Source organism: Tupaia chinensis, unplaced genomic scaffold (assembly GCF_000334495.1).
Source record: "Tupaia chinensis unplaced genomic scaffold, TupChi_1.0 Scaffold000511_1, whole genome shotgun sequence".
Lineage (NCBI taxonomy): Eukaryota > Metazoa > Chordata > Mammalia > Scandentia > Tupaiidae > Tupaia > Tupaia belangeri.
The window spans coordinates 2,370,095-2,385,650 of record NW_006160024.1 but is presented as its reverse complement, the minus strand read 5'-3'; the positions used below and the strand labels follow the sequence as shown (position 1 = coordinate 2,385,650).

At 42.6% G+C, this 15,556-nt stretch overlaps 1 protein-coding gene across 1 annotated transcript in view; it reads right to left on the bottom strand.

The window, feature by feature from the left end:
- The window catches only part of POLR1B (RNA polymerase I subunit B), a 31,301-nt gene that overhangs the window by 7,515 nt on the left and 8,230 nt on the right, over nucleotides 1-15,556 (bottom strand). Inside the window, exons 6-10 of the mRNA XM_006156652.3 lie at nucleotides 15,164-15,387; nucleotides 13,144-13,315; nucleotides 11,621-11,792; nucleotides 9,672-9,953; nucleotides 5,871-6,004 (exon numbers count right to left, since the gene is read on the bottom strand). Of these exons, the coding sequence (XP_006156714.1) occupies nucleotides 5,871-6,004; nucleotides 9,672-9,953; nucleotides 11,621-11,792; nucleotides 13,144-13,315; nucleotides 15,164-15,387 (984 nt within the window). The remainder of the gene's footprint in view (nucleotides 1-5,870; nucleotides 6,005-9,671; nucleotides 9,954-11,620; nucleotides 11,793-13,143; nucleotides 13,316-15,163; nucleotides 15,388-15,556) is intronic.

The window sequence follows — 15,556 nt, the reverse complement described above, 5'->3', positions numbered from 1 at the left end:
TGGTTTTGTGTCTTTTTTTTTTGGGGGGGGGAGGGGTTTTTGCTATACATCGGGTGCGTTCACCAGAAAGACAGAGAGAGACAGAGAGAAAGCGAGAAATCACCCCCTAGGGAGGATGGCCACACTGCAATCCCTTGTCCTCCATTCTCCTCTCAGGATCTTGGGCACGCACACACGCATGCCCGGCGTTAGTTCAAGCCACTGGGTCCAGGACATGAACTGTGGTCAACTACATGGGAGTCCAGCACCATAGCCATTATGCCAACTGCTGGTGCCAAGGGTTTTGTGTCTTAATCCTCCTGCCTCAGCCTACAGTTACTACAGGTAGGCATCACTGCACAGGCTCTTTTTTTAGACATAATTTTGCTATTTTGTGCAGGTCAGCCTTAAACTCATGGTCCTCCTGCCTCAGCCTCCTTAGTTGCTGGGATTACAGGTGCATGCCACTGCAGGTTGGACCAGGAATTGAACCCATGTCTCCCATGTGGTGCCAGACAGCAGAACACAGCATCCCAGTAGTATGTGCCACTGTGGGCTGGGCAAATAATTAAACTTTCAACTCAAAAACTAAAAAACAGAACAAGTAAACCAAAAGAAAGCACAAGAAATTATAATGAAGATAAAATCTAGGGGTCAGCAGGTAGTGTCATGGTTAAGATGCTGGGTCCCAAATGGCCAACTATGTGGTTCACATCCTGGACCCAGCAGCTTGAGAAATATAAAAGGCACATGTGCATGTGTGCTCCAAATCCCAAGAATAGAATGGAGAAGGCATTGTGGCATAGCCATTCCCTCCAGAGAGTACTTTCTCACTTCCTCTCTTTGTTTTTCTCTAGTTGCTCCCAAAAAAAAAAAAAAAAAAAAAAAAATCTAGAATGAGATCAAGAGTACAGATAAGGATCAATTTATTATTTTTTTTTTAGGTTTTTGCTACAGGGAGTGTGTACTTGCCAGGAAGTGAGAGAGAGAGAGACAGAGAGAGGCAAAGTGAGAAATCACCTTGCTATGGAATGGCCACGTCTCATCTCCTCGCCTCCATTCTCCTTTTGGGATTTTGGGCGAGCATGCACATGCACCTCTTAGGATCTTCACGTTGCTGGGTCCAGGACTCAAATCATGGTTGGCCATGTGGGAATCCAGCACCTCAACTACCATGCTACAGAATGGCCCCCTACTTTTGGTTTTTAAAAACCAATATCCACAGGGCTGAGAGGCAGTGTGATGGTTAAGGTACTAGACTCCCACATGGTGACCACAGCTCGAGTCCCAGACCTGGCAGCTTGCTTTCTTTCTTTCCCTCTCTCTCTGGTCAAATTTAAAATAATAATAATTAATTAATTTAATTAAGTAACTCTTTTTAAAAAGCCAGTATCTACTATTTAATATAATCAAGAAGAAAAGGGAGGCAAGGAAAAGAAATACAATATATTGTCTAAGAAAGGATAAGGGGCAGGACCACTGAGACAAAATGTTTACAAAATGAATATCTATGAAGTCATAATGAAATGGACAAAATGCAGGTTACCAAAACAAACTTCAATTGAGATAAAAAGCTTAAAGTTCAATTTCCATAGTAGAAATAAAAGCACAGAGCTGGCCCCGTGGCATGGAGTGCTAACCAGGTGCTTAGAGTCCTGGATTCAGCAGCTTAAGAAACATGCCAGGAAGGTGTACATGAGTGCCCAAAGTCCCAATAAGATGAAAAAATGGAGAAGAGGGGATTGAACCATGACTATGCCTTATTGGGAAGTGCTTTCTCTCTCCCCCCATGTCTCTCTCTTGCAATGCACAAGCCCTCTAGCAAGATTTTTTTTTAAAATAATTATTCAATTTTATTTATTCATCCATTTATTTTTAAGAATTATTTATTTATTTCCATTTGTTGTTATTGTTATTATTTATTTTAAATTTGGCCAGACATAGAGAGAGAGAGAAAGAGAAAGCAAGAGAGCAAGCTGCCAGGTCCAGGACTCATATGGAAGTTGCCCATGTAGGAATCCAGCACCTTTAACCACCACACCAACCGCTGGTCCTTCATTCATTTATTTTTAATTGACTAGTGAGAGACACAGAGAGAGAAAGAGAGAGGGAAAGTGGGAAAGCAAGCCACCAGGTCCAGGACTCAAACCACAGTCAGCCATGAGGGAGTGTCCAGTGCCTTAACCACACCACCTGCTGGTCCCTCCAGTAAGATTTTTTTTAAAGAATTATCTTTATTTAATTTTATTTATTCATTCATTTATTATAATTTGACCAGAGAGAGACGTAGAGAGAGAGGAAAGTGAGAAAGTGAGCCAACAGGTCCGGGACATGAACTGTGTGGTCAGCCATGGGGGAATGTCCAGCACCTTAACCACCACGCCACCTGCTGGTTCCCTCTAGTAAGATTTTTTTTAAAAAACGGGGCTAGCAGGTGGCATGGTGGTCAACCACATGTCTGACTGTGGTTTGAGCGGCTTAAAAATCACACTGGATACATATGGATGCACGCCAAAATCCTAGGAGAAGGGACTGTGGTATGGTCATCCTCCCTGGGAAGTGATTTCTTACTTTCCTTCTCTCTGTCTCTCTCCAGTGAGTACATGTGCCCTATGGCAAAAACCTATTAAAAAAAAGAAAAAGAAAACAAAAAGTATTAGGAAACTACCTCCAAAGAAAGCACAAGAGCCAGATGTTTTCATAGCAGACCAGATCTCATGGAGAATTCTGATGAAGCTTCCAAGAATGAGGTACACTGAATTGATTCAAGTTCTTCTTTTTTTTTTTTTGGAGAGGTTTTTGCTATAGGGTGCGTGCGCTCGCCAGAAAGACAGACAGAGACAGGGAGACAGAAAGCGAGAAATCACCCCCCGGGGGGATGGCCACGTCGCAATCCCTTCTCCATTCTCCTCTCGGGATCTTGGGCACGCACGCACACGCACTTGGCGTGAGTTTTAAGCCACCGGGTCCAGGACGTGAACCATGGTCAATTACATGGGAATCCAGCAACATAGCCATTACGCCAACTGTTGGTCCCTGATTCAAGTTCTTTAAGAAATTTCTGGGAGCTGCTATTTTACATTACGACTATTTTTAAGAATTGCTTTTTTTAAAAATGGGTCTGATAAAATCTAGATCTCTAATGCTTTTAGGCCCAAGCCTCCTGGAAACTACAGCACCCTTTCAAGTTTTCGCTTATATGTAATTCATTCTTTGCTGCTAATTAAGAAATCTGGGAATAAAGTTTGAAACAAAGGCTAATTAAAAAAAAAAAACAAAAAACCTCAAAAGCATAATTCTAAGTAAAATAAACCAGACACAAAAGGAGAAATATTGTGATTCCACTGATAGGAATTGTGCATAACAGTCAAATTCAGAGACAGGAAGTAAGATGGTGGGGCCAGCTCCATAGCCTACTGGTCATCACCTGAATCCTACATGACCGACCATTGTTTAAGCCCCAGACCAGGTGGCTTGAAAATGTGTGCAAAATCCCAACAGGACAGAGAAATGAAAGAGAAGTAGTTATGGTATGACCATGCCCCATTTTGGAGTACTTTCTCTTTCCTCTTTCTCTCCGGTAAGTGTGCACACCCTCTAGAAATTAAGAAAAAAAAAAAGTAAGATGATGATTAGCAGGATTTAGAGAGGGGAAGGAGGTATTGTTTAATACAGAGTTTCAGTTTGAGATGATGAAAAGTTCTAGAGATAGATGGTGGTGATATCTGCATAACAATATGAAGGTTTTTATTTTTCTTTTTTTTGGGAGAGGTTTTTGCTATAGGGCGCATGCGCTCGCCATAAAGACAGAGAGACATAGAGACAGGAAGCCAGAAATCACCCCGCAGCGGGGATGGCCACGCCGCAATCCCTTCTCCTCCATTCTCCTCTCAGGATCTTGGGCATACATGCACACACGCCCGGCATGAGTTTAAGCCACTGGGTCCGGGACTCGAACTGCAGTCGGTTACGTGGGAGTCCAGTGACATAGCCATTACGCTAACTGCTGGTCCCATTAAAGATTTATTTAATTTTATTTATTATTATTCTTCCTCAATTTACCAGAGACAGAGAGAGAGGGAGAGGGAGAGTGAGAAAGCAAGCTGCCAAATCTGGGATTCAAACTGTGATCGGCCATGTGGGAGTCCAGCGCTTTAACTACTGTGCCACCTGCCGTTCCTCAATATGAAGGTACGTAATGCCAGTTAAAATAGTTAAGGTGGTCAGAGTGGCCCTATGGCAGAGTGATTAAGAGAATCATATCCCATATAGCCAACTGTGGATTTGAGTCACAGCCCTGGTGGTTCAAAAAACATACCAAAAATGTGGGCATGTGCCTAAAATCCTGAAAAGATGGAAAAAAGGAGAAAAAGGGGTAGTGGTGTAACTGCATCCCACCAGCAGGGGGCCGCTTTCACTCTCTCTGGCAAACACACATGTCCTCTGGCATTAAAAAAACTATTTAGGGGCTGGCAGGTGGCATGGTGGTTAAAGGCACTAGACTCTCACATGGTATACGGTGGTTCGAGTCCCAGACCTGGTGGCTTGCTTTCTCAATTTTCCTCTCTCTCTCTCTCTCTCTTTCTTTGTCCTTCCTTGGTCAAATTAAAATAAATAAAGTTAAATAAAATAATTCTTTTAGAAAAGAGCTTCTCTTAAAAAAGAATATTTAAAGTGATATATTTATCAAAACAAAACCAAATTCCTCACAGGAGCCAGTGTAGAGGGGTTCCCACTGACCAAATCTGATATAATCTGAGTATCAAAATAAATTCTAGTAATAAAATATACATGAAATAAAATATGCATCTATAAATCCATCTTCATATAAATAAATGACCAAATAAACAGAAGAGAAGAGAAAGTTCTCCCTTGTGGAATATCAACTAATAAACACAAAACAATGAAGTTTAAAAATGAAGTTAGAAACTATTACAATAGTAACTCAGCAAAGACACCGACAGAATGACAGTACCTTAGCAAAGGATTCATCAACCGGTGGGTGAACATGTGATGAAGTAAAGGACCTTCACAAGTTATTGTTACAGAGAAAAACAGTAACTGTACAGGGAATGAAATGAAAGCACACAACCTATAAAGGAGCAAAGATAGCACCACAAGTCATAGGACAAATCCACACCATGGGCTCCCTACAATGCTTTCCTGAATCCTGCCATGAGGAACAACAGTAGGAGCCACCATCTAAGCAACAAAGACTCTGACAGGAGGAACTTAAAAGGGTAAGTTATTCAAAGAGTGCCATTCCACTGGACATTAAAAATATTTGTTTCTAAGACCTAGAAGGAATAGTTTGACTTCTATCTTCCATATGTTTAATATTACTGAACTGTCTGCTATTTTGAGTTCTCTACATGTTATTAATATTAACAAGTAATGAAGAGTTAAAAATTTGTTAGGTAAGCAGATTGGGGCCTTGAAGAAACTATGAAGAAAGGCATATGGGTCAAAGACATGTCACTGACTCCAACTGATGAGGTCAAACCAAAGACGACACTGCCACAGGTTTGAACCCACTGCTTAACCACTCCTGACTCCCCTGGGGGTACTGCAACAAGTGGAGAAGGACTGAAACCCTAAGGAGGAGTTCAGCAGATGGCATGATGGTTAAGGCACTGGATCCCACATGGCCAAATGTGTGGTTCAAGTCCCAAACTTAGAAGCTTGAAAAACATGCCAGGCACAGGTGCATGTGTGCCCCAAATCCCAACAGAACGGAGGAGTGGGGACTACGGCATAGCCATCCCTGCTGGGGCTGTTTTCTCACTTTACCTCTCTGTTTTCCAGTGAGTGCATGCAACCTACAGCAAAAAACTAAAACAAACAAAAACTAAGGAAAAGGGCCAGTACAGCTCACGAGGACTTAAGCTCACCTTAAAATGACGGAGAGAATCTGCAACACCAGGAGCAAGCTCCTTATCCACCCAGCCCACCATGACGCCATCCAGCAGGACAGGGTAGCACTCACTGTACGGGCGATGTGGAGCTCCATCAACCGGGGTGACCCCTGGCGGAGGGAACGACAAAATGATCACATCTGACTGTTTTATTTGACATTTCAAGTTCCCTCCAGATGGGTTCAACAACTGCTTATTCAATAAGATATCTAACTAATTTTGACTCTGAAACAGGTTTGTTATTGCACCATGTCTAACTTTAAACCACTTCTCCAAAGACACACAAGACACTAGAAACTCTGATTGCCTCTGAGGAGAATAGCTGTGGGGAGGGATACAAGGGAGGCCTTTCACTCTATACTCCTTTATATTCTGGTTTTTGGGCTATGTACATATATAACACTTCCCTCAAAAAATCTAGTTACTATTGGCGGGACCTGCAGTTAGCGCAATGGCTATGTCACTGGACTCCACGTAGTCGACCACAGTTCATGTCCCGGACCCGGCAGCTTAAACTCACACCAGGCATGTGTGCATGCGTGCCCAAGATCCCGAGAGGAGAATGGAGGAGAAGGGACTGCGGTGTGGCCCTGGGGGGTGATTTCTCGCTTTCTGTCTCTTTGTCTCTGTCTGGCGAGCGCACGAGCCCTATAGCAAAAACCTCTCCAAAAAAATGTAAATAAATAAATAAATAATCTAGTTACTATTGGGGACCAGCAGATGGTGTGGTGGCTAAGGCACTGGACACTCCCACATGGCTGCCCACAGTTTGAGTCCCGGACCTGGCAGCTTGCTCTCTCACTTTCCCTCTTTCTCTCTCTGTGTATGTCTCTCTCTCAGGTCAAATAAAAATAAAATGAATGAATAATAAAATTAAATAAAAATAATTCTTTAAAAAAATCTAGTTACTATTCATCTTCATTAGTTATAGATTCTAGATTTGCAAATTTGCCTACTTGCCTCATTTTACTATAACCACAAAATCAACACTAGGGGAATTATTTTAAGATTACTTGAGGACAAGTTCCCACTGAAGTTAAACAAAGCAAGACTCTGCCCTCTTATTTCAATTCTGTTTATGAATGTCTTCTTCACAGTCCACTCAGTTTGCTTTTTTTTTTTTGCATTATATTGTTTTTTTTGGTGATTTTACTGTTTAAAATGGCCCTCAAACATCGTGCGACAGTATGTCTACTGTTCCTAAGCTAAAGCACCTGACATACCTTACAGAGAAGAATGTGCCAGGTAACTAGCGTACAGTTGTTGGCTGAGAGGGCGAGGATAATGCACCAACCATATGTACTGAATAAAGTATCTTCCAAAAGAAATGCACATTAAACAAGGCTATGTATAGATCAACTGATGAAATGTCACAACCAGAGACCTGCAGGTACCCACCCCTGCACTTCCCCTGGCAGCAATGGTTCAGTATTTGAAAATTCGCTGTTGGTGGTGACTTATGGAACACAAGGACTGCAAATAACAAGAATCAACTGTATTAAGTGAAAAAGAACACTCTTCCATGAATACCTTCTTAAAACAGCAAGTAGTTTAGAGTAGTGGAGGTTCTCGATTCATTCTAATGTGATTATCTCTATCCAAAAGTTACTTAGCATCTTTTTTAAAAAAATTATTCTTTCTTTCTCTCTCTCTTTCTTTCTTTTAATTTGACCAGAGAGAGATGGGTGGTGGAGGTGGGGAGAGGGAATGAGAAAGCAAGCCACGAGGTCTGAGGCTCGAATCACGGTTGGCCACGTGGAAGTCCAGTACCCTTAACCACCACGCTACCTGCCGACCCCAGTTAGCATCTTCTAGTCTGTCTTATGCCCCAGGCCAGAGCAAATGACTCTTCTAATATTTTCTTCTGACGTGGGATATATTTTCTACATCTCCACTTCTTTTATTTTTTTAAAGCTTATTTATTCCATTCATGAGAGAGAAAAAAGACACAGAGACACACCACCACAACAGGGTCATGATGCCACAATCTACCCCCAGTCCCCAGCCTTGGTCACAGAAGCATGTGTTCCTGGCGTAGTAAAGGGTCTCCAGACTGGAACTGGCAACCTTCCTATGAGGGTCGCTTCACAGAATGTCAAATTTTACTATTGCACCACTACTTGGCCCCTATCTCTCTACCTTTCTCTTTGTTCCTTTCTACCCTCTCCTAGACTTCTGACATCTTTAATCAGGGGAAGCAAACAAAATTATACCTTTTCTTGAGGAAGGCGAGCATACAAATTACACTGGTTATCTCTCTGAATCTTGAGTATGTTTCTTGGTTATTTGCTCTTCTCATAGGCAACTCCCTAATTGGCAGAACCACTTTATTGATTGATTGATTGATTGATTTTAATATGATGGGGGGTGGGCAAGAGAGAGAGAAAAAGTGAGAAAGCAAGCCACCAGGTCTGGGACTCAAACTGCAGTCAGCCATGTGGGAGTCCAGCACCCTTAACCATGGTGCCACCTGCTAGCCCAAGAAACACTTTTAAGAATTAATGCCTTGGGATCACCAGTTGGTGTAATGGCTGTGTCACTGGACTCCCATGTAGTCGATCATGGTTTGAGTCCAGACCTGGTGGCTTAAACTCATGCTGGGCACGTGTGTGCCCAAGATCCCAAGAGGAGAATGGAGGAGAAGGGATTGCAGCGGGGCCATTCTCCTTGGGGATTATTTCTCGTTTTCTGTCTCTCTGTCTCTCTCTGTCTTTCTGGCAAGCAAAAGGGCCCTATAGCAAAAACCTCTCTAACAAAAGAAAAAAAAAATTAATGCCTTGACCCTTGATTCAGTGCCTTTCTGGTTGCTTGGGGAATACCTATTACCTGATCCCCATGAACTGCAAGTTTTGCTGTATAAACTTCAATCCTGTCTGTGGATTGAAGATCATCAAAGACACAGAACACTTCTGGCTTCAGAATCACAAGTAAAGAACCCCAGGAATGGAGGACTATAGGAAAGACTGATGTTTTTATTTTATTTATACATTTATTTATTTGAGGTTTTTTGCTATAGGGCATGTTCGCTCACCAGAAAGACAGGAAGACATAGAGAGACAGAAAGCGAGAAATCACCCCCAAGGGGGGATGGCCACGCCACAATCCCTTCTCCTCCATTCTCCTCTCAGGATCTTGGGTACACATGCACACGTGCTTGGCATGAGTTTAAGCCATTGGGTCCAGGACTTGAACCATGGTCGGATACATGGGAGTCCAGCGACATAGCCATTATGGTAACTGCTGGTCCCAAAACTGATGTTTTTAAATGGAAAGGTAAACTCAAACCAAATACCGAACGAAAAATATTATGAGAATTTCCCAGTCAAAGCAGACAGTGGCAGCAAGGCTGTAAGGAACAGAAGGTATGTATCTGATGACACAAGGGTACATTGGACAGCCTCCTTTTTAATCAGCTTCTTGAGAATCAACACCTTTTATTTAGTCCACTAACAGAGATGAGAAAAGTGACCAAAAGGTATGATAGTTTCTACATTTTTAGTATTAACTTTTGATCCAGTTCAAGTACTTTAATAACATTTTGTAAAGAAAAAACAAAAACCTGCGATATTTAATAATCTCTCCTGTTTTCACTTTCAAAGGATGCATATGACCTTTAGCAGAGAAGCCAAGAAAGCAGCCTAACTCCTGCATAAAAGAGTTAAAAGTAATTCCTGCCGGAATCACCTGCTGAATCCCCCAAAGAAACACAATGCAGTGGTTTGCCACTGTAAAAATCATATAACTAAACAAGACAGCTCATCGCTGAGCGACACATACCCAAGTTGCAGAGCAAAGCTGGAATTGATGTCGTGTATACGAACTGCGTGACGACCTCACATATGGCAGTTAAGTGGTTCATCAGGCCACAGGGCTCCCCATCTGGGGTGTGCACAGGACAGAGGAAGCCCCAGGACTCCGGCAGCAGCCTGCGGACTGTAGTGGTCCTCATCTTGGCAAAATCAGCCCCTCTGTGCACACAGCGGAAATGGGAGAGATAGCGTACGAAGTTTAGCTTGTCAGCCACAACGCAAAGTCCAGAATCTTGCAGGAAGCCAAGACCTTAATAAGATAATAGTCATTCAAAAATGGGCCAAACTTTTAAAAGGAAAGATCCATTTCTGAGGTTCTGCTGATAAAACTTTAAAACACTTTTTCAATCAGAGTAGGTTATGATGATATTTACTCTATTAGTTCTTTTTTTTTCTTTTTTTTTTGGAGAGGTTTTTGCTATAGGGTGCGTGTGCTCGCCAGACAGACAGAGACATAGAGACAGAAAGCGAGAAATCGCCCCCCCCGGGGGGATGGTCACACCGCAATCCCTTCTCCTCTATTCTCCTCTCGGGATCTTGGGCACGCACGCACACACGCCCGGCGTGAGTTTTAAGCCACTGGGTCCGGGACGCGAACCACAGTCGACTACGTGGGAGTCCAGCAACATAGCCATCACACTAACTGCTATTCCTATTAGTTTTTTTTTTTTTAAAGAATTATTTCATTTAACTTTGTTTGTTTATTTATTTTAATTTGACCAGAGAGGGACAGAGTTGAGAGAGAGAGATAAAAGAGGGAAAAGAAAAAAAGAAAGCCACTAGGTCCGGGACTTGAACCATAATCAACCATGTGGGAGTCCAGCGCCCTTAGCTACCATGCCACCTGCCAGCCCCATTACCCTATTAGTTCTGATGACTGGAAAGAATTTACCAAAGATAGAGAGAAAAAAAAGACAAAAACAAACCAGGTTTCAAAAATCATATTAGCACCAACTATCTCCTCTACCACTACCTCCTTTGGTTGATAGCATTAAAAGAGCAATAGAGGAACCAGCGGATGGCGTGATGGTTATGTCACTGGACTCCCGCGCGGCTGACCGTGGTTAGATTCCTGGACCAGGCAGCTTGAAACACACCAAGCTCGTGTGTGTACATGCCCAAAATCCCCAGAGGAGATGGTGGAGAAGGAATTGTGGTGTAGTTATTCCTCCAGGAGGGTGATTTCTTGCTTTCTGTTTCTCTGGCGAGCTCACATACCCTATAGCAAAAATCTCTCTTTAAAAAAGAAAAAAAAATGAGCAATAGAACAGCAAGTACTTAAATTCATCTGAGAGAACTGAATAATATACAAATAGCTGCTGGCATGCTAACCAAAATATCCTGCATTAGTAGTATCTGGGTGGAGGGGGGATTTCTGGGCCTCTAATGATAACTTTAAAGTTTTCCAGGTTGTATAGTGGTAAAGGTACTGGACTCCCATGTGGCCAGCTGCGATTTGAGTCCCAGACCTGGTGGTTTAAAATGAACTCTGGGTGTGTGTGTGCCCAAAATCTCAAGAGGAAAATGAAGGAGAAGATATTATGCCATGGCCAACCCCCATGTGGGACAATTTCTTGCTTTCTGGCTCTCTCTGTCTCTCCAGCGAACACATGCACCCTATAGCAAAAATCTCTAAAAACAAAACGAAACTAATACAGTTTCCCAGGTGGTTCTGCTGCACCTGGTTTAGGGAGGGGCATCCTCAGCCTCTAAGTAGTCTAAGTGTTTTAGAAGCAAGCACAGGAAATACATGTGGTCATTAAAATTGGATTTAATTAAGCTAGACAGCTTGACTGAAACTCTTCATTTGTCAAAATTTACCACAACATGAAATCTGTCTTTAGTCAAAGCAGAAAGTTAATTTTCAAGCAAACAATTTAAAAAACACAACTAAAAAAAAAGTCTATTTAATTTCACCTGTTTTAGAACGCAGATTCCCAGTAGCGAGAAGATATTCAAAAGGTCTTGTCAGGTCTGTTCCCAGGTTGAATATCCTCATCAAATTTTCAGTGTTTATGGACACATTGGTTTTCTGAGCCCTTTTATCTAAAGCTATTTTAATAGATACTAACCAAGCTTCCATTTTTTCCTGAAATAAGAAAAGCAAACAAACAAACAAAAAAAACCTTTGAATTAAATAGCAGGATTTGGGGTCGGCAGATGGCATGGAGGTTAAGGCAGCTGGGTTCCACATAGCCAACTTCGTGGTTTGAGCCCCAGACCCAGCAGCTTGAAGATCATACCAGGTGTTCATACATGTATGAACAAAGTCCCAAGAAGAGAAATGGACGAAAGGGACTGTGGTGTGGCCATCGCCCCTAGGAGGTGATCTCTCATCTCTCTCTCTGTCTGTCTCTCCTCAGCAAGTGCACACGCCCTACAGCAAAACTAAAATAAATAAATGAAATAAAATAAAATAGCAAGCTTTAATTATTGCAAAATTTCATACTAACTCCACATATCCTATAAACTCCATAACTAAGGGCTACTAATTACATAGCTGACAGGGAAAACATCTGAACCACAAACCTGAACAGCTTTTCTACCTACTGCTAAAGGTAAGGCTCCCTCTGCCCTCCTAAGGGCGTGAGTGCTTGCCAGACAAGAAACAGTGAGGAATCACCTCCTGGGGGACAAATCCTTTTCCTCCATTCTCCTGAGATTTTGGGCACACATACATGCACTTGGTATGATTTTCAAGCTGCCTGTTCAGGACTCGAACCACTGTAGGCCATGTGGGAGTCCAGGACTGTAACCACTATGCCACCTGCAGGTATTTCCTAAGACAGAAAATAGGAACTACTCCAGAGCAGGATTTCTGAGCCTCAGAGTTTTGGCTGAAGACTTCTTTGTCATAAGGGCCTGTCCTGGCCACTGTAGAATGCTGAGCAGTAACCCTGGCCACTGGATGTCAGCAGCAACCCCCCTCCCCCACCCCAAGCTTTTGAAGACAACCAAAAACGATCCACACATTGTGCAATGTCCCTTGGGAGGTTAGATGGGGGCAGAACGTATGGCTCTACATGACCCATAATCAAATTTTTCTACTTTAAGCTCATAAAATTTTTCACCTAAATGCTCTTAACAAGTAGTCAGAATACCTTCAATCCAAGAAATGAGCATAATGAACACTTGAACTCAAAGCAGCAGTCTCCGAGTTCCCAAGAACAAAAACAGCCAAGAGCTCAAAGTCCCCAAATGAGATCCAACACCCACAACTGACAAGTAGTAGGAAAGACTGCATTTTCTTCTCCTATAAGATCTAAAACATAATGCAGAAAGAAATAGAGACGAAAGAAAAGACCTAAGAAAGGCACAGTGCAGAGGAAGAGAGACATGGGCAAAGGCTCTGGAACCCGCGCCAGGAGATGCTGCAGGAAAAAGGAGGCAAGCTCTCTTCTTGGTTAGAGGTCAGGGTGAAAGCAGCAGCATGTATTTACCTTCAGAAACATGAGGAAGAGCTGGCCAGGTGTGAGGACTTCTTGATTCACTAAACTATCAGGATTCTCCTCCATGCACTCTCCCTTGGCTAAAGCAAAGAGCTTCCGGGTCATGAGGCAAAGTACGTAAAACTTTTCAGTACTGGATTTCAAGTGGATACAAATGCACTGGCTGTCAAAACAGAAAGGAAAGCCTTTGAACAATGCAGTTGCTAATTCTACTTAAGGTCCTACTAATCAAGGCTTCCAATTCATGTTTATTTAAAGTAAAAGTCCTTTGAAAAAAAATTTTTTTTTTTTTATGTTTCCTGGCAACATGAGCAAAAGAACATAACATAGTTACAGGTCTAGGGCTATGCTGGCCAATGCGGTAACAAGCAGCCACATGTGGCTATTTAATTAAATTAAATTGAGAGGGACCAGCAGTTGGCGTAATGGCTATGTCGCTGGACTCCCATGTATGTTGACCATGGTTTTGAGACCTGGTAGCTTAAACTCACGCCAGGTGCATGTGTGTGCATGCCCAAGATCCTGAGAGGAGAATGGAGAAGGGGTTGTGGTGTGGCCATCCCTCCCAGGGGGGTGATTTTTCACTTTCTGTCTCTCTGGTGAGCGCACACACCCTATAGCAAATACCTCTCCAACAAAAAGAAAAAAACTAAATTGAGAACTTGCAGCAGATGGCATAGAGGTGATATTGCTGGACTCCACATGGCTGACCACGGTTAGAGTCCCAGCCCTGGTAGCTTGTGAATCATGAGTGCATGCGCGTGCATGTCCAAGATCCTGGGAGGAGAGCGGAGAAGGGAAGGCATTCCTCCCAAGAGGTCATTTCTCACTCTCTCTCTTACTGTCTCTTTCCTGAGAGCACACTCACCCTAAGGCAAAAACCTCTTAAAAAAAAAAAAAAAAAAGAACTCGGTGTCTCAGCTGCACTGGCCACATTTCAAATGCTCACCATGTGGCTTGTGGCAATATATTGGGCAGTGCTGGACTGGAGTTGGTTCCTTTAATAATGACACAGTGGTTATTTACAAAAGATAAAGTCCTTGCTCTAGGGAAATAAAAGGACATGATGCCTGCAACTTTCAAATTGTACAAAAAATGTGTATCTATGTACAAAGTAATAAAGTAAATGCAGTGCAACATTAATAATTAATAAATGCCAATGTCGAATGTATTATTTGGACATTATTCTGGAAGTCTGAAATTACTTCACAACAAAAGTTAGTAAGTACAATAGGCCCAGCTGCAGTGGTGCGGGTGGTCACAGTGCTGCAGTGCAGTAACGGAGGTATCCTAGGTAGGAGGCCTGGGGTTTGGTCCCCAGTCAACCTGAACACACCAGACAACCCTGACTGGCTAGAAGGTGAGGGGCTCACAGTGTGACAATACCCTGCTAAGGTCCCATGCCACCTCATGAAAGAAAGAAGCTTATTTAAACAGTATAATAAGGGGCCAGCAGGTGGGCATGGTGGCTGAGGAACTGGACTCCCACATGGCCCGTACTCAAACCACAGTTTGAGTTCTAAGCCTGATGATTTGAAATTCACACCAGGTACATGTGTGTACATGCCCAAAATCCCAGCAGGAGAACAGAGAAGGCACTGTGGTGTGGTCAGCGTCCCTGGGGGGGATTTCTCACTGTCTCTACCTCTGGCAAACACACGTGCCCTATGGCAAAAACCTAAAAACAAATTAAAAAAAAAATCGGAAAACAACAATAACAAGACAAAGTACAATAAAACAAAACAAATCTACCATAAAAAGAGAAAGGTGAGGATGACCATAGAAGCAAAGTTAGCTGCTTCTGTGTGGAACAACCCTCTTCCACCACAATCCTTAACATCTGAGAAACAGAGTTCCTGAAGAAAGAGTCCCCTACTACCCACGACCGAAATTCTACCCCCAGGTCCATTCCAATTCCCAGATGAGTCGCTGGCCCAAACTGCAATCAGTGCTAAGAACCACAGACACCCCTAGACTATCCAAAAATCTAGTTTAGGTCAAGCATACATACTCAAACAGGAACTCTGCAGCTTGCTCATTTGAGTACCAGTCAGTAAGATTCAGTTTTACTCTGAAGCATTCCCCTAGATAGTTAAGGACCTGCTTCTGTGTGGAACAACCCTCTTCCACCACAATCCTTAACATCTGAGAAACAGAGTTCCTGAAGAAAGAGTCCTCCTCTTTTCCTTTGATGAGTTCTTGAAAAATCTGATAATCAGAAAAGTTGACAAGAGCCTGAAATAAAAAGAAAAAAAAAGGTTTTCTTTTTAATCTCTCTCTAATAACTAAAATATTCATCTAGTAAAATTCTCTCCTCTACTTCATTTAACACACAGGAAAAATTAGTACTCCATTACTGCTGAAACTAAGTGAACTTTTCAAAATTAAACGTTCCCTGTATACA